This window comes from Magnolia sinica, chromosome 11, assembly GCF_029962835.1.
Source record: "Magnolia sinica isolate HGM2019 chromosome 11, MsV1, whole genome shotgun sequence".
Lineage (NCBI taxonomy): Eukaryota > Viridiplantae > Streptophyta > Magnoliopsida > Magnoliales > Magnoliaceae > Magnolia > Magnolia sinica.
Window position 1 is genome coordinate 79,588,967 of NC_080583.1, and position 26,765 is coordinate 79,615,731.

At 39.2% G+C, this 26,765-nt stretch overlaps 1 protein-coding gene and 6 non-coding genes across 12 annotated transcripts in view; 1 reads left to right on the top strand and 6 right to left on the bottom strand.

Annotated features, from left to right (window-relative positions):
* LOC131219449 (uncharacterized) overlaps nt 1-8,812 on the top strand; it is a 46,240-nt gene extending 37,428 nt beyond the window's left edge. For 2 of the 6 annotated variants that reach the window (XM_058214585.1, XM_058214584.1), the window contains 6 exons: nt 2,182-2,349; nt 2,485-2,597; nt 3,381-3,504; nt 7,495-7,590; nt 7,681-7,743; nt 7,840-8,812. In XM_058214585.1, the coding sequence (XP_058070568.1) occupies nt 2,182-2,349; nt 2,485-2,597; nt 3,381-3,504; nt 7,495-7,590; nt 7,681-7,743; nt 7,840-7,911 (636 nt within the window). In that variant the 3' untranslated portion in view covers nt 7,912-8,812. The other 4 variants (XM_058214586.1, XR_009158208.1, XR_009158209.1 and 1 more) reach the window with 4 other exon arrangements.
* A 2,408-nt stretch (nt 8,813-11,220) lies between these two features.
* Nucleotides 11,221-11,294, bottom strand: TRNAI-AAU (transfer RNA isoleucine (anticodon AAU)). The gene has a single exon. It is a non-coding gene; the product is annotated as a tRNA-Ile (tRNA).
* Nucleotides 11,295-11,614: 320 nt separating this feature from the next.
* TRNAI-AAU (transfer RNA isoleucine (anticodon AAU)) lies at nt 11,615-11,688 on the bottom strand. Its single transcript has one exon. It is a non-coding gene; the product is annotated as a tRNA-Ile (tRNA).
* Nucleotides 11,689-11,807: 119 nt separating this feature from the next.
* TRNAI-AAU (transfer RNA isoleucine (anticodon AAU)) lies at nt 11,808-11,880 on the bottom strand. The gene has a single exon. It is a non-coding gene; the product is annotated as a tRNA-Ile (tRNA).
* Nucleotides 11,881-12,003: 123 nt separating this feature from the next.
* Nucleotides 12,004-12,077, bottom strand: TRNAI-AAU (transfer RNA isoleucine (anticodon AAU)). The gene has a single exon. It is a non-coding gene; the product is annotated as a tRNA-Ile (tRNA).
* A 120-nt stretch (nt 12,078-12,197) lies between these two features.
* TRNAI-AAU (transfer RNA isoleucine (anticodon AAU)) lies at nt 12,198-12,270 on the bottom strand. Its single transcript has one exon. It is a non-coding gene; the product is annotated as a tRNA-Ile (tRNA).
* A 265-nt stretch (nt 12,271-12,535) lies between these two features.
* TRNAI-AAU (transfer RNA isoleucine (anticodon AAU)) lies at nt 12,536-12,609 on the bottom strand. Its single transcript has one exon. It is a non-coding gene; the product is annotated as a tRNA-Ile (tRNA).
* Between the last annotated feature and the right edge of the window lie 14,156 nt (nt 12,610-26,765).

The following is a 26,765-nucleotide window of genomic DNA, read 5'->3' on the forward strand; positions in this document are numbered from 1 at the left end:
GCCAAAGCCAATTCTCAACAATGTTCTTAGATCACATTATTGTCTTACAATGTTCCTCTTTTCCACCTTCAATCCTTCTAGTTGCCACTACTTATGTTGAAACTCTACGTTTCTCCTATGCATTCCATCTCCCATCTCAAGATGCCTTGTCAAGCCCTCAATGCCTCGTATTTTGACCAATGCCTTGTCCTATTCCAATTTAGCATGCCTGGTACGCCCACGACTAAACCTGGTTAGCTACTATCAGAAGTTTTTTTTTTTTCTCTTTATCCCTTTTATTCTAATCTACATCGTGTCTGCATAATCTTCGCAAAACAATTACTATCCCACTCACTAGTCACGTAAGAGGAAAATTGTATGCTTGATATTGACTTGGTCTAAAACTTGGTTGGTGTTATTGGATGCCCTTTCTCAAACGAGTTTAGAGAACATGGATGGGCTTTCTACAGAAGCCCCTTTAGGAATTTAGCCCCAGTTAGCTAGAATGTTCTTCTGTTTTGGGTAGGGTGTTGCGCTGTTTTAGTTTTGGTCTGTGAGGGATTGATAGCGGACACCAAAACTCTAGAGCTATTGGGGGATTACCAATTTATCCCTATATTTTGGCTCTCCCAGGCAAACCCACGCGAGTCCTCCCCGTGGGCAACCCACGCGTCGCACGGGTCCACGAATTGCACAATCCCACAATGGGTCCCACCCCGTGGCCAACTGGCCATCCTGCATCTCATAGGCCCCACCTCATGGGCCACCCCACTCCCACTGTGGAGATACAGTGCATCCCTGGAGTCGCACCAAGATTCCCCCGTGTCAGGGATTTGGTAATAGCTCTCCATCTTCACCAAATACAAGAATTGGATGGCGTTGCTGAGATGGTAGGGGAATTTGACTCATTTTCTGAAGATTTTGGTGAGACATGGGTGCAAACCTCCATTTGAGACGAAGAGACCTGTTGAAAGATCTGAAACAAGCACCAACCACGAGTCCAACTCCAAGTGATGCTCTACCTAAATCATCAACCCCCCTACATTTCATGTTTTGAACATGGTTTGGATGACGGGTCATTTGCAATGTAGGTGGTAATTTTTATGGACCCAAAATTTTGGTTCTATACTCTTTAGTTTTGATCAAGTTATAATGTACATTTATATTTAGAATGTAGGGATTTGTACTCTAGTTTATGTGATAGCATGCATATAATATAATACTATGGATGTAGGATCTATAATAATATCATTCATTATTTCATTTATAGATTACATTATCAATTCATACACATAAATTATATAGATAGATAGATAGATAGATAGATAGTAGGTAGGTAGGTATCTAGGTACACCCGCGTGCACACACACACAAGCACATGCACACACATCCGCACGCACACACGCACACGCACCAACACCGACACCGACACCCACACACATATATAATTGATCCTTTTCTTTTCTTAGATTTGTGTATTCCAAGGAATTTTGAAGGCTATTTACGGTGGGAGTATGGTTGAAGGACCAAGGATTGAAAAGTCAAGATCCCATTCTGATGTGGGTTGGTCCTAACTAACCCAATTGACCTCGGCAAGTTCCACTCAACGTAGGCAGGTCGTTGAAATTTCTTTTAGATCAATTAAAATATTGGAAACAGTCCAATGAGTTTTCAAAACTAAGGTCAGTTTATTTTCTTGAACGAAATCAAGGATCAGTTTTACCACGCTTATTGAAGTGGGTCTTAGGCTCTGGCCTGTTTAGATTGGTGGAATTAAAAAAGTAGATTTGGAAAGGAAAACGCCAAATTTGAGGGAACCTGTGGATAAAAAGATCTGTGGAAAAGAATTCAAAAAATGTTGTTTGTTTTAGTTTCCGTGATTTCTAGGGAAATGCAGAATGGTCAATGGTCAAAAAGTGAAATATGTCTCTCAAAAAGTGTAGAAATGAGGATTATCACGTTTTTTATTTATTTATTTTATTTTTAATTTATTTATTATTATAGCAAAACCATGGAAAGGTAAACGGTTTTCTATAGGTTAATTTTTTGCTGCAATCGGCGGAAAGCATCACATTTGCAGAAAACTTTTCCTCCACGGTTAGTTTTTGGATTCACTAATCCAAAAAGCTAAGTTGAATTGATTTCTTTAGTTGATCTTAAAGTGAGAAATGCTCATTAGCTGCTTTCTTTCCTGTTTCTTAGGCCTATCCAGCAAAGGTGCCTCGGATCCAGCTCCTGAAAACAACTGCCCAAGCACAAACTTGCAGAGTAACAACCACCTGGTTTGGCTTCTTTCGCATTCAACGAGGAAGCAATCAAATCATTGACGCAGTCGAACTTTCGCTTCCTAAATATTCATATCAATCACAGGTCTGCATTAGCTGCCTGATTGATGTTCCAAGTGGATAAAAATGCATAGGTTTGATGATTCTCAAGTTGCATTTTTGCTTCCAAGCTTGCTCGTACTGACCTAATGAATCATACTGCATCTTAATATTGAAACAGGCAGTTTGGATTCGAGTTCCCCAATCAATAAAAATGGCAGTGGAAATTCAAAATCTCTCGTTTCGTGCCGGCCTGCATGCAGCTTCCCATGCACTTCTTAATGCAGTACCTTTGTAGGTCCATCTGTCCATATTTCACACAAAATGTACAAGTTATGGCCTAAAGGAGTGGCATTAGAAAATATAAGCATTAAAATTGAGAAATGCTATTACAAAATTGACTTTATATTAGTTCTGTGAAGTCTGTCCACACTGCATGTGGCAAGGTGTTTGATAATCAGAAGTGTTGATCTGGTGGGCCACTGAATGGATGGACCATAGGTGATAGGCCAACAATCACCGTGATTGGCAACTCCAGCTGTCCGATTATTGTGAGTTTTTCCTGTTGAATGAAGACCATTGCACAAGTTTTAAGTTAACCATCCATTACCCCTTTTCACACCTCTGTTTGGATGGCTGCCCAGAATCTTATTGCCTTTCTATTTGGGAATGCTGCATCCATCATTTCAATCATCTTAATAGTGGCCCACAAAATCAACATCTTTGATCACTGTACTGAGTACCACGTGCAATAAACATGTTTTTGTTGCATGCTCCATGGAACTCCACAAAGCTCACGAATCATGGTAGCATGTAGTCAGCCAAATCGTTCCTGCAGGAATATATCTACATCCATACATGTAGCTTGCATTTGATAGTGTGCAATGTAGCATTGCATACATCCTCATGCATTTGGAAATCTTCTCTTAGCATTACGGCTGTGCATTGTTAAAGCTCTATGTTTCAGCATGCTACCTTTTCTTTTTTAATTACGAAAATCTGATATTAGATGCCTACCATATCATATGGGACATTGACGGATCACGAGCCTGACTACTCTATGCTTCTCACCTATAGGTATATAATGTGTAACTCCTCAGACTTGGGTTCGGAATGTGCAAACCCACATGAAACCCGCTACTTTCCTGAAAGAATTCTATTGTATGACCAGCATCCAGGAGGCATCGGCATTTCAGCCCAAGTAAGTGATCTGTGATCTCATTGCTTATACAGTTACAACTTTGCAGCGCTTGGTCACATTTCTAAGGCGGGTTATTCATTTCAGGGCATGACACTACGATGCTTATTGATTCCAATCTTGTGATTGGTGCAGAATAATAGTTCAAGTGGAATTATATAATGCTTGGGCCAGATGTTTGTAGTTTATACAGTACCCAGGGGTTTCATGGGCCAGGCAGGCCCGCTTCTGCCCTGTCTTCGGCTGAAATACCAGGCCCGGGCCTAAAATGAAAGCCTGCTTATTTATGGGGACAGGCTTAGTATGTATCAATGAGCGTGGCAGCCTGGCCAGTCTTAGCCCATTTAAGGTTTCATGGGCATTTTTGTCAATATTATGCATATTGGGTACACTTAACGAACAATTCATATCTAGCACAAAAGATAGTGGCTGGATTCAGGCCCAAGCTATGCATAATCATCACGATCTGGGCTCGGGCCTGTTTGTTTTGGCCCATTATGGGCATGGGCTGGGCTTGTGCCTGTGTTTTACTTTGCCAGGCTTGGAAAGACCTCAGCCCGGCCTGAACCCTGCCGGTGACAACCCTAAGTATCGTCGATGCTTTCAATTTACAAAAGTGGGGTCCGTAGTTCAGTCATCCAAATCATTAATATGATTGGCTAGACGATGAATGGCTTTGCACCCTAAATCTCATGGATGGAGGGATCTAGCTCTTCAATTGGTGTCCTGATGAATGGATGGTTACGAAAGAAAATACAATGACTTTTCATGTTTCAACCGGAAAATGCCAACTATTCTGTTCATAAGACCTTATCTGGGTGATTTTTAGTGCATGGGGCATCCAGGTTGACACCCATCATCTCAACGGTTTGGATCACTAAAATGTGGGCCCCACTTGTGCAACCTGAAAGCGCAAACATACTGTACTAATTCTCGACTTCTTGGCCTAAGCATTTTGTAAACCTTAAAGTTCAAGGATTGCCACGTGTCAATTTGTAGAGGACTCGTTTGTTGAAAAAATTCCACTGTCGAGTGGTGTATTAGGCTAACTAGTCATGACATTATGGTAACTCATCCACTATATACAAGGTTTGAATTCATGCCAATCCAGACCGTCCGAGTTGCCAATTCCGATTGAGGATTATGCGTGGCCCAAAAAGCACAATGATTAGACGTGCCTCATTATTCAATTGGTGAATATCAACTGGGATGTTAGAAAGAAAGTGATCATCATCATCATCATCATCGTATAAGCCTTATCCTAATTAATTGGGATCGGCTACATGAATCCTCTTCTGCCATTCCATTCTATCAAGGGCCAGACCTTTAGTTAGACCATATGTCATCAACTCTTTTCTCACTGCCTCCATCTACTTCCTCTTGGGCCTTCCCCTTGCCCTTTTAGAGCCTTCAACTTGTACCAATTCACTCCTAACCGGTGTGGTTTTTGGTTTCCGTTGCACATGACAAACCATTTTTGTCTACTTTCCCTCATCTTATTACTTATTGGTGCTATTCCTAAGTTCCCTCAAATGCATTCATTTCTAATTCTATTCTTCCTTGTCTTGCCATTCGTCCATCTCAACATCCTCATTTTAGTTGCACTCATCCTATAAACACGTTGTTTCTTAACTACCCAACATTCTGTTCCATAAAGCATGGCTGGTCTTATAGCTATCTTATAAAATTTTCCTTTCATTTTGAGCAATCACATAAACTCTAGAGGCACGTCTCCATCTCTTCTACCCACCTTGAATTCTATGGGCATTGTCCTTCTCAATCTCCCAACTCATGAAATGTTTATCCTCGGTATCCAAAGTGGTCATTTGGGGAAATTTCTTGCTCAACAATCTTAACTAATTCATCGTTTTCACTCCTATTGTTACTAAATTTGCAATCCATAAGCTTTGTTTTAGTCCAACTAGTTTTAAATCCCTTAGATTTTGAATCATCCCTCCATAGATCTAGCTTTATGTTTATGCTCTCCCTCGTCTTGTTAATCAAAACTGTCATCTGCAAACAACATACATCATGGGATCTCTTTCCACAAATGCCTTGTTAACTCGTCCATAACCAATGCAAAAAGGTATGGGCTGAATGTGGACCCCTTGTGCAAGCCTACAATAATTGGGAACTCACTTCTCTCCATTAGTGGTCCTCAGTCCTCACATCTGTTACCGCTCCCTCATACATATCCTTAATCATGTCAATTTATCCTCTTGAAACTCCTTTCTTTCCCCAACATCCACCAGATTAACTCTCTAGGGGCTTTATCGTATGCTTTCTCTAGAGATCCTTCAACCTCTCCATATATTTCGTAATCAATTGTTTTAATAGGAAAATAGCTTTAATGGTAGACTTTGTAGGCATGAAACTAAATGGATTTTCTGATACATTCGTTTCATACCATAATCTTTGCTCAATCACTCTCTCCTCAAGTTTTATAGTATGGCTCATAAGCTTAATCTTACAATAGTTGTGCAACTGTGTATGTCTCTTTTATTCTTATAAATAGGTTCCATGGTACTTTTCCTCCATTCATTTGGCATTTTCTTTGATTTGACAATCTTGTTGAATAACAATGTCAACAAAAATAACATAATATCTTCCATGCACTTTCAAGCCTCTATCGGTAAGCCATCTGGTCCGAGGCCCTTTCATTGATCCAAATCCTATGAAAGTATCTATGGTCTCCTACGTCATTTGAGTTTATAGTTCCTTCTATTCATATGTTCTTAGAGTAGTGGTCATTTAACAAGTTCTAAAATAGCCTCCCACCATTCATTGATTTCATAGTCTTTTACTAAAAAGAAAGTGGTCAAAGGTGCAAATTCAAAGTGCAATACTGGATGTCTCCAATCGTCATGACTCTCGGACTAGATTGTCTATAATGGGGTTCTGGACTGTCTGGACCCTAGTTAGCAAAACAGCATTTTAAACTCCGTATTTTTGAAGGGAAAAAAAAAACATATAATTGATTAAACATTTAGAACTCTGTATATTCAATAAAATGCATTTTATTCCAAAAAAAAAAAACTTTTGGGGGTGAATTTAAAAAACAGAGATTAGCGGTTGCCAACCATTGATGAAATTGAGTAGAAGGTATGTGGATTACTTGGAAAGGAAGGATTTGAGAGAGACAAAGCACCATTTAACTATCTATATACATGTTGTTCATACATAAAGAAACTCTAGTTATTTTAAATTTAGTTTTCTATTTTAACCTTATTTGTATAATATATGGGACATATTATGCACGTATGCAGCCATTTTCACTCCATTTTTTTAGTCCAAGCCATATTAAACCCGAACTTTTCATTCTCCATATTTTTGGCATTTCCGTTTTGTGACCGAATTTTTAATGATCAAGACTGAATTAAACATGTACATTTCCTGCATCATTTTATTTTTTGTCATATGCTGTTTTGCTAACTATGGTTTGGATTGGCATGCATGTATGCCACATAACGGTAGATGAGTTGCCACACCTTAGTGAGTTGTGTCAATGGACATTGTTGTCTACCACATGCTTTAGGGTCCATTTGGTTGCACCAAATATCCTGAAATTTCATGATTTTTGGTGCAACCAAATGCACCCTTAGATATGTATCTGAATTGTGTAATAGTAGAAGCCAGACCCAGTTTGTGTCCAGTACCATATGATTAATGGTATCAAACTTGAATGTGTCTATCATTCCCGATTGGCCATCTGATAAGCCACCTCATGATTGATCAATTGTGAAAGTTTTAGCAATTGGAAGTTCTAACCGTTGTCTTTAGACAATCTTTTAGATAATTTATTTGAGCCTTTCTTGACTGCCTAAAAAATGGATGATGCATTGGGTATGCACTTCCAATCGGAGCATTTTTTGGTATACGGCTCGGTTTGTCCAAGAAGTGACCTGCTAATTGTATGGTCTGGATGCATTGACAAGTGAACCAATCAAATGAAATATTTTTGAGTTCTGGTTTTTGGGGAAATCGTGTGATTAGGTGCAACCGGTCTTTGGGGAGCTCTTAACTGCTGCTCTGGAAATCGTCACAACATGCTCCTGCTCAGGCAATGCCGGTTGCCCGAATTGTGTTCAGGTGCGTCTTGCATGGCCCGCTCTTCTTACCACCAACCTCTTTCATTGCAAGGAATGCTGTATTTCTCAGTGCATTTGCATGTCGTTGCAGAGTCTGTCTTGTGGCGAATACAATGAAGTTCTAGACAAGGCTGCCGCCATTCTGATTCTAAAGGTCCTGTCTTATTCAGTTTCTACACACAAATCATGATCTCTCTGCTGCATTGATTTCTTTACTTGCCAGATTTTGAATGATTTTTTGTGCGTGCAGAGTGTCATAGAAGCCGAGAAGTCACACTTTGAGGGCAGTCAGGAGTCTTCCAATACCTCAGTGCCTATGTGAATCCTCCTCACATGGGCAGTGGAGAGACAGATGAGATCTCTTTGCAATTTGAGTACGGTGAAAATTCCTCTGTTGGGTCCCCATGCGGGCCCATTGGCGATCATGGTGGTGAAAAGGGCTTTGTATATTCAGCTGTAGCTTTTGAAGTGCCCACAGCTGAGGTTGGTTGTTTTACTACTTTGAAAATGGGATTCCCTTTGTGCTGATGCCATCCAAGATGAATACTTACAGACGCAATATGCAATGCCCAGCTGACTATTTGTGGAGTATGTTCAGGTCCAAAACAGTTGTCATGGTGGGCCTCACCTTGGATGGACCCCGCACTTAAAATCCCCCAGATTGGAATATCCTAGTTATAGAATATTTGGCCATTTTCCAATCAGATGTGAAGGATTGCTGTATTTTCATTCTTAGATGTCAATTTGTTGGGCCACCTAATAATGGAGGGTTGAGATAATTCCATCTTGGAGATTTTTGTTGCATCTGCCGTCCACTGTGGGGCCCATAATTTTGGAGTGGACCATGTGCCCTGCGGGGTACACCACAAGTACTCTGGCTGATCATTGTGAACGTTGCTGATTGGTCAAACTAAGAAAGGGCCCACCTAAGCAAGGCTGCAAGGGGTTTGCATCAGTGCTGGATGGGCCCCACCTAATCAAGGGAGCCTCTTTTTTTTTTTTCTTGTCATTTGTTAGTCTTTTATGAGTAACCTGGTATATGTGCTATAAATACTTTAATGTAGGTGAAGATTAATAATATCATGTTGCATTTTCATAAAATCACTCTCCTCATGATGACATCCAAACAAACAATATTATAAGAAAAATAGATAAAACAGACAGCAACATCTGCATATGAAATTAAATTTTCTGAAATTTAAGTTTTCGGAATTTGATTTCCATTGAACTTTGCTTCATTTTTATTTTTTTCAAGGGTGGCTACCAAACGGGCGTAATGTTATTATTTAATGACATGGATTCTTTGTTGCCTTTCTTTAATATAGATTCGCCATAATACATCCCATTGCATGGTAATAGGATACGTTGGGACTTCAGCTGTTGGATTGGGGGACTCAAAACCTTTAAATGGTGAGGCCTCACTGCCCTTGAAATATTTGAACCCTTGATTATTCAAAGGTTAAGGAGACTGCCCATATTTATGATCAGAGGGTTGAAGTAGTCCAATTTGAGATTCTTTGTGCAATCAAAATCTATTGCGAGGTGAGGCCCATCATATAAATGGTTTGGATCACTGGAAGATTACCTCAGATCTAAAGGCTAGAATCGCAATGTATCCTCATGTGGGAATGTATTCTAGCAATTCTCTTCTTTTAGTATTCTTGATGAAAGGGTATTTAAAGTTGGGTCCATTCTGGCAATTGCACCTACTAGTGGGTTTTCTTGCAATTTGTATATGGTTTGCATACTTGATATAAATTCCTAATGCAGGGCATTTTCACAACGGGCTCGAGTGGGGTAGCCTGTGGGATGTAAGGACACACTTGGGGTGGGTGACTCATGTGAAGTGGGGCCACGACGGTTAGGCCGACGTCCTAACCTCCTAACCCATGGGATGTGGGGCTTGAGTTATGAGATAAAAGAATTGATTCCTCACTCTTTATCAATTTGAGCTTTTAGAGTAAGTGGCTAACTGTCCTGCATCAATTCCACGTAGGACTCATTTGGTGATTGCACACCGGTCATTGTCTAGGTATGGTTTTGATTGGTCTACGATGGCAAAAGAGCCAGATGGTTTTATGGGCCCTGGTCTAATATGAGTGGGGCTCAGGCATGTAATAGAGACAAGTGGGTTAGGTATTGCCCTTGGATTTAAGGCTGTCAACATGCTGGGTCCCTAATGTTCCCATACACGGATTGCTTGGGCCCCAGTCCTCTTGGGTCAGGTCCCACTGGGTCTAGGTACTATATTTAAAGTCCCAAACCCAGAATCATTTGGGATAAGCCACCCATCAGGTCTCACAATCCCTTTGAGCTTGGATTGGGTTGGGTCGAGTTGGGTTCAGTCAAGTTTTTGTTGGGTCGGGTTCACTTAGAAGAATACGATGATAAGCTAGTGCAGGTTAGGAGAATTTGGTGAGCCATTACTGGAAAGGAGCCCGGGCAGCCACGAGAATACAGAGCCTTTACAAGTTGGAAATTTGACTTGGAACAAGAAAACTTTAATACTCTGGTAGATTGTGATGGTTGGTACACATGCACTAAGAAACCGTGTACATCAAACCGTTCATACAGTGGTCCTAATTTAGATTGTTAATAAATGAAAGGCAGTATGTTAATAATTATGAATAAATAAATAAATACCAAAACATTTAGAAGTTTTGTTAATCATTATGAAAAAAAGTAACAAATTGAACAGAAATATATAAACAAAATTAATAAAACTACAAAAAAAAGAAAGAATAACATGCACCAAAACTAATAAAAATACCAAATTAAATAAAAATATGCTAAAATTAAATAAAATAAAAACACCAAATTGATTAATAAGAAACCAAAATTAATAAAAATAAAAAATGCTAATTATACATGTTTGAAAATAACAAATTGAATAAAATGCGTCAAAGATAATAAATATATTAAATAAATACAAAAACACAAATTAGCCACAATTAATAAAAAAAAGTAGTTAGTTATGTTAATCCTGCATGTTTAAAAAAAAAGAATAACATGCACCAAAACTAATAAAAATACCAAATTAAATAAAAATATTCCAAAAATAATAAAATAAAAACACCAAATTGAATAAAAAAGACACGAAAATTAATAAAAATAAAAAATGTTAATTATACATGTTTGAAAAATAAATCACAATTTGGCACAAATTTAACAAAAAATAGTTAAATATGTTAATCCTACCTGTTTCAAAAATAATAATTTTAAAAAAAAGAAGAATAACATGCACCAAAGCTAATAAAAAAATGATAAAATTAATAAAATAAAAATACAATAATTAATAAAAAAAATTGGCCCATGCAGGTCTCGAACGACGATCTAACCAACTGAGCTAATAGGCCCGTTATTGTTAATATTAAATTAAATCATAAATTGAAAAAAAAATAATATGCACCAAAACTAATCAAAATACCAAATTAAATAAAAATAAAACATTGGCCCATGCAGGTCGCGGCGTTATTAGCACGACGCTCTAACCAACTGAGCTAATAGGCCAATTGTTGTTAATGTTAAATTAAATAATAATTTAAAAAAAAAGAATAACATGCACCAAAGCTAATAAAAATATGATGAAATTAATAAAATAAAAACACAAAAATTAATAAAAATAAAATATTGGCCCATGCAGGTTTCGAACCTGCGACCTTCGCGTTATTAGCACGATGCTCTAACCAACTGAGCTAATAGGCCAATTGTTGTTAATGTTAAATTAAATAATAATTAAAAAAAAAGAAGAATAACATGCACCAAAGCTAATAAAAATATGATAAAATTAATAAAATAAAAACACAAAAATTAATAATTATAAAATATTGGCACATACAGGTTTCGAACCTGCAACCTTCGCGTTATTAGCACAACGGTCTAACCAACTGAGCTAATAGGCCAATTGTTGTTAATGTCAAATTAAATAATAATTTTTTTTAAAAAAGAATAACATGCACCAAAGCGAATAAAAATATGATAAAATTAATAAAATAAAAACAAAAAAATTAATAAAAATAAAATATTGGCCCATGCAGGTTTCGAACCTGCGACCTTCGCGTTATTAGCACGACGCTCTAACCAACTGAGCTAATAGGCCAATTGTTGTTAATGTTATATTAACTAATAATTAAAAAAAAGAATAACATGCACCAAAGCTAATAAAAATATGATAAAATTAATAAAATAAAAACACAAAAATTAATAAATATAAAATATTGGCCAATGCAGGTTTGAACCTGCAGCCTTCGCATTATTAGCACGACGCTCTAACCAACTGAGCTAATAGGCCAATTGTTGTTAATGTTAAATTAAATAATAATTAAAAAAGAAGCAGAATAACATGCACCAAAGCTAATAAAAATATGATAAAATTAATAAAATAAAAACAAAAAAATTAATAAAAATAAAATATTGGCCCATGCAGGTTTCGAACCTGCGACCTTCGCGTTATTAGCACGACGCTCTAACCAACTGAGCTAATAGGCCAATTGTTGTTAATGTTAAATTAAATAATAATTAAAAAAAAAGAATAACATGCACCAAAGCTAATAAAAATATGATAAAATTAATAAAATAAAAACATAAAAATTAATAAATATAAAATATTGGCCAATGCAGGTTTGAACCTGCGACCTTCGCGTTATTAGCACGACGCTCTAACCAACTGAGCTAATAGGCCAATTGTTGTTAATGTTAAATTAAATAATAATTAAAAAAAAAAAAAGAATAACATGCACCAAAGCTAATAAAAATATGTTTCGAACCTGGGACCTTCACGTTATTAGCACGACGCTCTAACCAACTGAGCTAATAGGCCAATTATTATTAATATTAAATTAAATAATAATTAAAAATAAAGAAAAAAATGCACCAAAGTTAATAAAAACACCAATCTAAATAAAAAATGACAAAATTAATAAAATAAAAACATAAAAATAAATCATTGGCCCATGCAGGTCTCGAACCTGCGACCTTCGCGTTATTAGCACGACGCTCTAACCAACTGAGCTAATAGGCCGGTTGCTGTTAATTATTAAATTCATAGAATTTATATTATCGACGGGTAGGCAAAGCTTTTCATGATCATGTGACTGAATTATTAATCGGAACCATTCATTCAATATTTACCACTTAGAAGAAATCATATTCGTGGAATCAACCCAATCGGATGATCCCAACCATTTGGATGGGGTCAATATGTAACAAGGGCCTCGTTTTTTACAATCCATATAAGTCATAACTAGAATCATCAGACAAAAATGTTATTACGTAGTCATAAGCAATACAAAGTGGGATCTATAAGATGGATGGTTCAAGATGATGATGGGATTTATTTTATTGATCCGGTCAATCTTGACTATCCATTTTCCATTCTATCGATCTGACGCTTGGGATCATTTGATTGGGGTTATTTTTGTACTATGGATTCTCCCAAATTATATGAAAGAACGGACCGTTCAAATAGAGGATCTGAGGCCCACTTGTCAGTGAAAAGCTTCGGGACGTTGCTAACGTCCACACAAAGGTGGGTACGTTAGTAAAACTCTTTAAATATATCTGGCATTCTGGATAGACACTAGGGTCCACCAGCAAAACCCTTAGACAGTGGGGCCCACCAGATATTAAAATTAAGTAATCAGAGGGTGTAATTACAGTACCTATCAGCTATGCATATGTATTTTAAAACCCATTTATGGACCAGAAAACCAATGGTTAGGATCCTCTGATCAGATAGTTTTAGGCCAGGTGCTTACATTTGGATGGTTATGATATTAGCTAGATATAGATAGCCTTAGCCGTCCAAATTGTCACTGAGATTTACCAAATAATCATTTGATCGCTAATCTGATGGTCCATTCCTTCGATTGGGGCGATGTACCAAAATCTTACAGATTGATAGAGTCTAACCGTTCGATCGGTGACCCAAACATAGATGGTCAATGGAAATTACAACAAACTGGGAGAAAAGCCACTCAGTTGTATACTCCATGCATTGCAGGATCCACTAATCAAAGGTCCAGATTACTAAAGTGTGGGCCCCACAGAATGGCTGCATCATCCTGCCGTGGCTTAAAAAGAAAAAACAGGCACAAGGATAGGGCCCACCTAAGAGTTGGGTTGATCGATCTGACCCATCCATCATGTCCGGAAGACATCCATGGATCACCATGTGAAAATGAACCGTTAGGATGATCCAACACATCCTTGATTTGGCCTCAATTTTTTATATTACCCAAGCCTTAGATCGGACGGTTAGTATTGCTTAACAAAATCGACTATTTGGAATCACAACAGTGTCCAGAAAGTTTCTCTGGGCCCGACAGTTCTTCGGGCCCGGCTGAGACTGTCCAAGCCCGGCCCGTAATGCAAACCCAGGACCGAAACAAAGAACCCGGACATTCCACCCTCTTTTGTGCAAGATCTAGGCCGTTCACTTGGCGTGCCCAATCATTCATGAAATTGACAAAGATACCCTTGAAACCGTCAACGGGCCACGCCGACAGGCTCATAGTTGCAGGCTATGTCCAGCCCGATTAATAAACGGGCCTTTCTTGGAAGCCCGGCCCGGACATACAATTTCCTGAAACCACCGTGTTTGAATAACACCCGTTTAGTACAAGCAAGCCAATGGTCAGGATCCTCCAATCAGATGGTTTTAGCCGCATGAACTGTCTCCGCATCACCACATGGAACTAGGCCTTAGTGATATAGACCGCTCATCTGATGGTCCCCACCGCAGATGACGATGATGCACCAAACTAGTGCAGATTGAAAGGTTTTAACCGTTAGATCAGTGTCCCAAAAACTGTCTATTAATGAAAAGTACAACAGACCAGGAAAAAGGCAACAGAGATCAGATGTACTCGCTATGCACTGTGGGACCCACCATGATGTATGTGTTTTATCCATTCCGTCCATCCATTTTTTCAGATCATTTTATGGTATGAGTCCAAAAAGGAAGATCAAATTCTCAGGTGGACCACACCACATGAAAATAGTGGGATTGAACGTCCACCATTAAAAACTTCCTAAGGCCCACTGTAATATGTAGTTTCCATCCAACATGTTGGTAAGGTCACACAGACCTGGATGAAGGGAAATCACAAATATCAGCTTGATCCAAAACTCTTGTGTCCCACAAAAAAAATTCAACGGTAAGCATTCAATCCTCACTGTTTCATGTGGTGTGGTCCACCTGAGATTTATATCTGTATCATTTTTGGTCTCATGCCCTAAAATGATCTGAAAAAATCGATGAACGGCATGGAAACACGTACATCATGGTGGGGCCCACAGAGCTTTGACACCAGCTAGGTGGCCTGAACAGTTGGTCAGACCCGACTTTCTACAATTTTGAATAGTCCGGCGGACCACCAGTCCATTTCTTTTGGACCGTTCAAAACGCACAGATGTACACAAGCGTTGAATGGTGGTGGGCCACATTTCTCCTTTACACCATCCACAGTTCTCCCCAACAAAGGAACCTTCCAATGTGGTGGGCCCCACTTAAAAATTTTCAAACCCCTCCTTCCAATGTGGTGGGCCCCACTTAAAATTTCAAACCCCCCCTCGCCTCCTTACATCAAAAACATTTATACGTGCATCCATGTGCCATCCACTCACAAGAAAAAAGGATTGCATCTAATCATATGAGTTGAGAAGAATCTCACCGCTGCTCTTTAAAACTCTCTACATTGCAGGTGTACAGCTCCCTATCAGCCCAACCTGCATGATCCTGTCCATTTGGGGCACATGCCTTGTCATCCACACCGTTGATCTTCTATCCCTGATAATGGATAAGCGATCCCCCGGTCATCTTCTAGATCAGAAGATCTGATCCTTCTATATGATGTCCGAAAATTGGTGGTTAAGAATAAAGGAATGGAGTGCCGATCCAATATCAAACGGCTAGGATCTTCTGATCTGGGAGATCTCGATGTCATCTTCCATCTGGATCAATACGTATCAGATCAACGATGCAGTTCAAGAGACGGTGGGCCCCTCGTTCTTGTTGGTTGTCGGTCAATCGCACGTTTGCTGATGAGCGGGCCCCAGCAATCCTTCCCTAGCACTGTGGTTAGTGGAGGTGGACTCGGTCTTCCCACTTCCAAACCTTCTTCTCATGATTACAACGGTCAATCTAATTGATGAGACTTGGAAAAGGAGGAACCGTTGATGGGAGATGATGTGGACCAGGGTCCGGTAGAACCATCTCTCCGCAGCACACGTGGCATGGTTTTATCATTTTGGACCGTCCATCATGTTTCCCCTCCTGTGGAAGGAAAATAATTCAACACGCACTGAGATTGGATGATCCTAGCCACCTGATCAGTGTCCTTCAAAGCAACGGTAGAAAATGAAGTGATTAGTGTTAATTAATATCACGCGAGGACTTTAAAATAATATTGAGAAATAATTTGATACTCTGGCTGAGTGTGATTGATGATACGCAGGCATTTAATAATTACTCAGAAATTACTTTACCTGGAATACAAAATAATTCAAATTAAACCGTCGAAATTATTAGACCGTTAGAAATGCAAAACATCCAGTGGTCTTATATAAAAACCAAGTGTCCACTAATCAAAGACTAGGATTGTTCAACAACCTGATTATCAAAAAATGGGTTAAAAATTTTAGACGGTTGAAATTTAGTTCATATACTGCAAGTACGCCATTTGTTAGTGCCTGCGTATCAAGTGTCATACGGAGCCGGAGTATCAAATAATTAGCCTAGTGACAAATTACTGAAATTGAAATAAATAAAACATGGCCCCACCTCATATGCGCATGCCATCCAACCTGTCTAGTAGGTGGTCCACACCGTGAAGATTTCCTATTAAGAAAATCAAACCAATCCAACCATCATCTGGGCCACACGTGAGTTTGGAGTTTTTTTGGGGTCTGGATTAGGAAAAACGGATGGACGGTCTGGATTCATCACAAACATCACTTTGGGCCCCACCTAGCTTCCCAGCGCATGAACTTCCTTTGAAAGCGTCTAGTGAGAATCCGCTTCCACATGGTTCATCGTCGGATGGACAATCAGATGGTTCGTTGCGACTCACCACCGTCCACTTGGGTCTAGCGTTGGTGAATCTGGACCACCCATCTTGTCGGATCTTCTGCAGATGATGACCAGACAGTGTCCTAGATTGTGACAGGACCATGCACTACCGTAAGTTCTCTAGCCAGAAACACATCCCCGTACATATATATACACGTGACGCACGTGACACCCTGAAATCGTGTGAAGCATCTAAGCCGTGCATACTGTGGGGCCCACTGTGATATGATCTGGTACGATATTCAGGCCTGTCCACTCATCAGGAAAGATATCTATCTTTACACTGAATGTGGGCCGTTAACATATCCAACCCATTCATTATTTTTGGCATATGGATCAGCTGGATTTTGCACCAGATCACATCCAAGTGTGACCCACGTTACGCCAGGTTCTTATGCTCATTTGGAAAGGACGGTGGATGATCCACACCGTTCATCCGGAAGTTCTCATAGTGCAGGGTCCAGGACATAAGAATTATACTGATCGAAGATAATCACACCGTTCGTTCCAAGTTGATTGGGAGCCACTTCAATGGACAGTTTTTTTTACGTCACTTCACGTGGATAAATACAACCGTTGATGAATGATTTATTTTTTCCATAAGCCATCTCCGTTGAGTACTTCTAATTTAACGGTCTGGATTATCACCAAGTGGGGCACGCTGTGCTGCAGACAGACATGTTGTTCCTTTCACCTTCTGGAAGAGAGGACGCCAGATTGCAGAGGCTATTGTCCACACATTAGCCAAAGTGGACCACACGTTGGCGTTGAGTACACATCACATGCGCCATCTTTTCCCTCTAACCGACCGTTTTTGTCTCTAACATTTGTGGTTCAACGGATGAACGGACCAGATTTATTATTTAATGACAGAATATTCACACTGGGCCCCACCTGATACGTGGCACGGATCCACCTTTCGGCGAGTGTGATGGAAAAACAAAAGATTTAAACTTTGATACTCTGGCAGAGTGTGATGGATGATAGCATGGATTTAGAAATTGCACACGTGGCATACAGTTGATGGAAATTAAATTGTTCAAAATATTATTCCAACTTTAGATGTATCTTGAACAAAAAATTACATTTATTTGATTTTCTGACCATTAGATTAGGGGACATTGATTGGACGGTTAACAAAGAAAATTATCCAACGGTCCAAAATTTCAAGAAACAATTGTTTACAAATCAGGCATTAGGATTCTTTAAACAGTTTTTTATTTCTTAGTATAAATTAGAGAGAGTGGGTCCCACAATTTTGTCGGTTTAAATTGATTTAATGCATGCCACGTGTACAATATTTGAGTGCCTGCTTATCAAGCGTCAAAGGCAGCCTGAGTGCCGTCCACCTCGCAAATCAAAATTTACTAAAGCGATTCGCGCGGGTAGAGGTAGGAGAGGTGAATCGCGGCACTTCGCAACAGTACAAGCTAGTTGAAAAATCCAGGCCGTAGGGTTCGAAGAAAAAATGCCCACTCCCAAGAAGCTAGGCCTTTTAACTTAATAGGTGGACCACACATGTATGTGAATAGAAGCAGTTGGTAATTTTCTTTCCAAGGGTTTATTTTCCTTCTACAGATGGAGCCCACACATTAATTCTACACATGCAAAACGCTACCACCTTCTAATATTAAGGTTCTGTTTGGGCAGTGGAATCTTCCAAAAGCCTAATCTTAATTTTGGTGCGCTCTATCCCTTCAAGTACAACTCATGGCACTAAAGCAGCACTTTCCTTCTTATAAATGAAATTAATAGAAGTTAAAAAATAATAATAATAAATAAAATAAAAGTCTATATTATTTGATTTTTTTTGAGATTTTGTTACCACGTGGTATTATATGTATTGTTAAATCTAATATGATTAGATTAAACATAAACAAAGCTAGTTTTTGTACCAACTGATGGTAAAAGTGAGCCCAACCTATTAAAAGACTTAGACATCACATTCACTTAATGAGTTGGAACTTATCTACAAGTAAACCATAACTTGTGGTGAAACCTTTTCAATTCTTATAATGATCCACCACTCAAGTAGATCCTAGATCATGCATATATGATAAGGTTTCAATCGCATTTAAGTAATTTACATTATAAAGTTGTACGAGCTCTTTTTTTTTGGAATATGGACCTTGAGAATTATTAGTTTCCACATATATAATAAGAAAACCTCTCTATCTAGAAAGACCTACTTTTATAAACTTTAGCAGTGTGTGATAGTTGATGTGTAGCATGTGACTTAAATTAAACCGTCGAAATTGTAGGGTTGGGATTTAGATGGATTACTGACCAAAATTTGCACTTGATGGGTGATTGGAGGACATTTGATGGATAGTTGTGAATAAAAAACATTCAATTATCGATGTTCAACAAGCTAAAGTCCACTAAACAGGATTTATTGCCGATTATTCTATGTCATTTTGAGGTGATGACTAGGGTTGTACACAAGTCAAGCTAGCTCGAAAAGCTCGCTCGACTCGGTTCGACTCAGCTCGGATTGACTCGGCTTGAAGGGCCGACTCAAGGCGAGTCAAGCTTGTTTACTAAAGCTCGAGTTGAGTTCAAGTCAAGTTCGACCATGGTATATTTTAACTCGACTCGAAGCTCGAGCTCGAGCTCGAGCTCGACTCAACTCAAGTAATATATTTTAACAATATATATTATATATATTATATTAATATTAAATATATATAATATATATATTTAATTTTTTTTTTAAAAAAAAGTTAAAAACTTAAAAGTTTTTACTTAAAAACTTTACCCGGCCCTACCCGTCCCCATTCCTTTTTTTTACTTTCCCTTACCCTACCGAGGTAAACTCGACTCGACTCGAACCATTATCTCGACTCGAAAGCTTTGGCTAACAAGCCAAGCTTCAATGTTGAGCTCGAGCTCAAACTCGAGTATAGCATAGACGAGTCAAGCTGAGCTTGGCCCACCTCGACTCGACTCGGCTCGATGTACAGCCCTAGTGATGACTCATGTCTGATTTAAAGTGCATGTTGGTCCACTTGATGAGTGGATCAGTCTAATTTTCTGGCCTTCTTTATTGGAATATGTGAATGTTGGACATGGTTGATACTTTGACATTCAACTAGGCTTGCTTGTTTTTTAAATTATAATGTATTTATATTGTAAATGAGTCATCATTACTTACAATGTATTTACAGCCGTATTTCTAAAGCTGGCGTTGACAAGTATTGTGTTTGGGCACAAAATTGAGGTGGAAAAACTTTCTGGATGCAAAAATTTATAGGGCCCACCATGATTTATATGTCATATCCATGTCGTCAATTCATTCCATTAGTACATTTTAGGGCATAAACTAAAAAATGAGGTAGATTGAAAGCCAAGTAAACCACACCACAATAAACAGTGAGATTTGAATGCCTACCATTGATAACTCCTCCGAGGGCCATATAAGTCCTGGATCACACTAATATTTTCTTTTACCTTTAAGAAGGTTTAGTGTTTAACAGTTAAGGTCTATTAGGACCACTACTATTTCATGTGGTATGATCCATTTATGCTTTAGATCTGCCTCATTTTTTGTCTCATACCTTGAAACAAAATGGATGGACAATATAAATATGGCATTTTTGTCGCAATGGACCCCACTATTTTTTCAATATAGAAACTATAAAAGGGAAAGGATTCATATGGTTTAGGAGGTATCAATTCCTCCCTCAACTAAGCACATATAAGAAGTAATGTTGGCCTAATGCAAATATTTACAGTGTATTTGTGAACATCAAACAAGCCCTTAAACACCATATAACAATAGTGCTGCCCATTGATCAACATGCCATGACCATGACATCCAAACTGCCGAAGACATTAACCAACCAACCACCCCGAAGAAATTGAGGTTCGCTCATGATGCAGCTGTCAATCTAGTCCAAACTACCACATGTGGCCCACCTGATGAGGGGTTTGATCTGATTTTTTGAACTTGGGATTTGACCTTTCGGACAAGTTGGATGTTTACAAGAACCTGACACAATGACATTATGCCTTAGTTGGATATGATGCCACTATCTTTGAACCAAATGTGTGTGACCTCATCAAGGTCATCTTATAAAGACTATAATGGCCCATTTTAAGCTCGATATCTCATTCATAAAATGGTTGTACATTGAAAATGTATCCATACTCTCTCTCTCTCTATATATATATAAAGCAAGTAGCAATAGATAAGTTATCCACTTAAATAGAAGGAATTTTTAAGATAGAGAAGGGTATTTACTTAACTGGATGTTTCTATATCTTTTGTGAGAACCATATGTAATTATTATTTTCTTTCTTCGTAACCCACACTTTTTTTTCAATGTCTACTGTATTTTTTTAATAAGGCAGCATCTCTATTGCTAACATATTATTTATTTAAAATATTACAATTATGAAAATAATAAACCCCACCAAAAAAACATTTAGTTAAAAAGTTAGGTTGATATACCCATTGAGTGGGCCACGATATTAGAATTAATGGACAACCAACAAGTCGTGATACCTAAGTATCTGGTGAGCCTGAATTTTGAAAAGGGTGATCTTTACACAGTTAGGCATAATGTTTATACATGGTATTGATTTCCTACACAAGTTGCATGGTTTGCCTTAGATGATCAGCTCAATTACAAAATATCACTATGGCCGTTCATGTATGGGCTTGGAACGGATTTGGCCCTTGCCAATTGTAACCCCCTGAAAATTGGGGGTCGTGCATAGACTCGAATCCCGAGTTCCCGGGTATCACTTATCATCAATTTTATGGTTTTATGATTAATCAGGTTTAAATGTGCAACTTGAAATTACTTGGAGTATGAAACACAACCACAACTAGTCTACTGAAATGAAAGAGATCAATATATATAAGTCCAAAAGAATATAAATGGGTCGCACAAGGCGTTGCCCGACAAAATCACAAAAAGAATATCATGTTCAAAAGAATAGATCTGAGTCCACTACTCAGTGATCCAAATCCCGTCTACTGGAATGATGGGGAACCGTCCATCAGCTGAAAATAGGACAGCTCGTCCTCCTCCTCAAGGCTCGCGCTGCCAGACTCCTCATACTCTACATCACCTGCATCTACGAGAGAGTCTGGTTGGTATTTTAAAACATCGTCCCAAAGTGGGAGTGAGTGTTCAACTCAGTGGGTGCTATTAGTCTTAAGTTATAATAAATATCAATTATATTAAGAATTTAATGAAAGACAAGCATTCATAAACACCTAACTGATCTTGTTAATGCAGGTGCATGAAAAATGATATGATGCATGCCCTCGCCACGACACTCCCTTAAGCGACTCCGTCTAACGATCGCGCACGACCAACACTCTCTCAATGCGACCTCGACTGTCGAGTTGCCAACCTAACTAGTGCGATGCGATATGACGGTGTCAGCCGGGTTCTTAGTTAATCCCTTTCATCCAGTAGGTTGGGAAAACTAATACACCCCACGTATCAATGCCCTCAACTAGTTGCGATGCCAATGCCCCTCAACATGCGAGGCCAGGGCATCGCGATTCTTGATTCAGTCGGGTTCCCCATCCCCGACTTCAAGTACATGAGGAGTGCTAAGGAAAGGAATCACTCGCGATCACTACGGGGAGTTTCCTCACCCCAGCATAGGTTGACAGCTCGGACATGGTGTCCTATTCCACCATGCCCTACTCACAAGTCGTTGGATCGGCTTCAAATGGTTAACAATGAGCTCCAATGGTTGAAAGGTGTTCTAGGTTTTATACATATGTTAGCAAAAAGGGTTAACAGACAAGGTTGGCTAGTAAATAGACTAGACCGCACGAGTTCAGGCAAGCACTTGACAGACGACATCGGGTTTGAGCGACCCATGTAGTCGAACTACTGTCGCCCTTACACACTCGCCCAAATCCACGGGTTTAGTCTCAAGATAGTCCCACCAACGAGACTACCGTATCTCTCCTCAGATTCCTGACCAACCCAAAGGTTTTGATGGTAGTTCATACCATGCTAATAATCAGGGTTATTAACTAGCATAAGTAATAACATGCGTTCATATTTTTCAACATAAAATCTCAGATTTCTTTACCAAGCAAAACTAATCATGTTGTGAACTAAGGTGCATGTGTATTGTGTGGGTCAGTCAGGAAGCTAAGCATTTCATACATCGTAGGAACACAATGCACGGGGGTTAATGAATCATACATGTTATAAGGAACGTCATACACGGATCAACAAGATATGAACATGCAAATATGAAATTTCTACCCAAACATATGAGAGGCAACAAGCATGCTATATGGAACATCACACACGAATCAACAAGACATGAATATGCAAATGTTAAATTTCTACTCAAACATGTGAGCAACAACAATATTCCATAACTACTCCATGTTGATTGAAAGGATCAAAGGTAAGGTTCTTCCTAGGTTTTCTTTAGATCCTCCAAATACATCATCCAAGCAATTAAAATAATTAAACTCATGCTAAAATTAGTGCTAGGCCACCTAAGGATAATAGTCCGCAACTTAAGAGGAGATTTTCATTCTTTAAGATCTTAGGGTTTGGGGATTTCGGTAAAACCACCAATTCCTAAATCGAAATCAACAAAGACAACAATTATGCCTAGAAATCTATACTAGGTTGCTCTATTGAAGGGAAAATATACCATTCTTACCTCCACTTCTTGGCATGGGTGGGTTTGGTGGAGGTTTTGTAGTAGCTACCGGTTTGGTTGAGGAAATACCAACCCTACAAGCATCAAGATTTCCCTCACCACACAAACACTCTTTCCTTTATCCTTCTCTTCATCTTCTCTCCATCTCTCTTTCTATTTCTCCTCCTCCACCCAAAATAGGGCATGAAATTCGTATAGGAGGAGGGGGTGCCCAATTGAGGCCCTTTTATAATGCCAGATTTGGTGTAAATGGCTCCATGGGATAGGTTTTTACTATACTAGACCTATAATAGGGTCTTTCTAAGTTCTAGGGCTCACTATGGGGTATACATATTGATATACATCGTAGGATAGTTAGCCCTAATGATGATCTACGTATGTATATGATCAGCCCACCATTTCGATGCGCCGATCGACATATATGATTAGAAGTCTGTGCAACGGTCACCGATAGTCGATCGGGGCCTCGTCTATACGGGTATGAACAGGGAAATATCCTTACTCCACGGGTAAATTTTGGTCGTAAATCGACGGTCTGAAATCCTCAACTTTACATAAGAGTAGACGACCCAATTCACTTAAGTTTCAATTCATTCTTTTAGGGTATTTGCACTTCTCATGCACTCGTCCTTTAGCTCAAGTTAAGCGGTTCTGGATAACACCCAGGTCCGACTCCCGCGATGGACATCAAGCCCAGTAAGACGGATATTATTCTATAGTTTTGGAACTAGTGGCCCACTAACGAGCGGTCTAGAGCTTGTTCGAAAAATCGGAGCATTTCTGGAATGAATCTGGTAGTGAGATTTCTCGTGGGCCATGATTGGGGTTTGGATTAACTATGTTCATAGTGTGGCCTATTTATAACTAGTGAAAGTGAAGATTTGGTCATGATTACTCTAAACCGTCGGTTTTAGGCTAAAAGAGTAACGGGGTAGATTTGGTGTATTAGTTAAGATCCGGGTCATATCTGACTCGGCTTCAGTTAGATCTTTAATCTAGTTATGCTTGTCTTAATTAGTTAGTGATGGGTCGGTTAGATTTGGACCCTATGTAAGTAAATCATGGGGCTAAACTTGATGTTCAAATGATCGGGCAGATTCGTTGGCTTCTTACGGTTAATTAAACAGACTTGTGCGATTCTTCATTGGTTTCACCCGTGTTTAAACTAATATTGAGTACTAATAGTCAGTAAGTGACATTATAAGTTAATTACACAAAATTTTTTTAAGGATTTTTGAAAATCTAAAACAGTGAAAATTCAGGATGTTACAATCTACCCTCCTTAAAAATAATTTCGTCTCCGAAATTGCCTAAGGGTAATAAGTAAAGATATTAACATTTCATTTGTTTAAGTTTTGTTGGTTTTGGGTTTACATACATTTTAGGGTATATAATAAATATGTCGGCCTAGCTCATTGTGATCTACCCCCTTAAAAGTTTTTACCTTTGAGGTTTGAAAATAAATGTCAAAATCATCATTATTGCGCTAAGTGTTTGATGATAAAGTTTACCTAAGGGTGGTATATTATACTCTTTATGATTGGGCTAATACGAAAAGACAGTTGTGGTAGGCTTTGTCCCCATACGTTGATCCTCTGCTTGAACAGGGTAGAAAGGTCGTTGTATCCCTTCCTAATCCTGGTAGATCCTGATCTTCTACTCGGTCAAAGCAGTGGGTCTGTTAGTATTCACTCAAGATCGAGAATTGGGTTAAGCTGCGAATACTTTACAAATGTATGGCTCCGTAATTCCGTAGTCCGATTATTCTTAACATTTGGAAGATATCAAAATTTATTAAAAAGTTCAAGTTTCACATTTATAATATTTTAGTGGGTGGTGAGTCTCCCACGGTGCCTAAGATCAAACGACTATCTTAGAAAGATTTCCAGGAACTTAAGGTTCCTCTCGACATTATTCTCGGCTCCCAGCACCCATTTACCAGGTTCCAATCCTGGGATACTACAAGGAGGATTTATAATCATCAGTCTGATTCATTATGGGCATAATCAAAAGCATAACTCACGAACAATAACCACAAGAACACCATCACAAAATCCATTATGATCAAAAACTTTTAGATACGGTGCATATGAAAGGGAAATACAATATGACGAAAGCAACAAAACTCTAGAAGCTCGTCTGCATGCTCCTGCTGCTACTATACTACGGCTACGTCCTGGCGTCACCTGCATGCATCAATCGTGCATAAGCTTATAGAAAGCTTAGAGGGTGATGTAAGTGTGTGCGCAATATAACTGTACTCAGAATGCAAGGTCAGAGTAATACGGAATCATGGTGTTGAGTACATGAATGCAATCAGCCGTACTAAGGCTATGCGGTACAAGATATGAATGCTATCGGCCATAACACGGCCATGCGATGTGAGATGCAACTCAAGCATGCCAATCCTCATCATATATCAGTACAGTTCTCATTCTGGATAATCACCAGGGTTCAGTACACTCCAAATGGCACTGTCACTCTCCTTGCCGCATAGTCCAAGTGAGCGTAAGAAACCTCACTATCCGCCTAGCCAGTAGTCTGTCAATACCTATTCGGCACGTCGATAGCAGACCCATTCACGAGCTGGTCAAACTCAGCTTAGTATTACCTCCTATCCTTGGACGAGTAAGGCCACACCCCTTTCCAACTGACCACGACATAGTGGGAGACGCGACCTCCTGGTATTCAGCCCTCATGCGCTTATATTTTTACTTAGTCTTGACGTTGGAGTCATCATTTGGTACCATCGGGTTTAGGAATTTTCACCCAAGGACATCTATGGCGCCTCGATGCTTAGTAACAATATTTTCGGTATCCAATCCAGCCACCCACGATGTGTCTGTGAAGGCTATGGCCCTGATGTCATTAGGGCATACAGTAATCACACTAATGCAAGTGCATGAATCATACTATCAGACATGCAACAATCCTGCGCGTACCGAGCGCTCACGTGGGGCAACTCCACCTATCAGGGAATCCATAAATAATCTACCCGAAGGCATGTGCAATGATCAGTCAATCCTCACGTCAGGCATATATATGATGCATATGATCATGAATCATGGATCTATACTAAGCATGTTATGTGGTGATGGGCTCTGATTAAAATGAAGGTGGGCCTAGACGGCCTACACATTATAGGTATGGGCTTATCAAAGGGCCCTAGGGAGAGTGACAATGCGAACATTTAACCAACATCATCCTTGCAATGTGAACATCAAACTATCATTGCTCCCAAAGCATAGCCCGCTATAAGGGTCGACACATATACCACGGTGGAATCACACTGCAATAGGCCTTATGTACGTCCTATTGGGCCTCAACTCATGGGCCTCTAATACATCAAATGGCCTCACAACATGGGCCTTATATAAATCTCAGTGGATGGGCAATGATTACATTAAGATTGGCTTAATCATATGGGCCTCATATACAGGCCATATGTA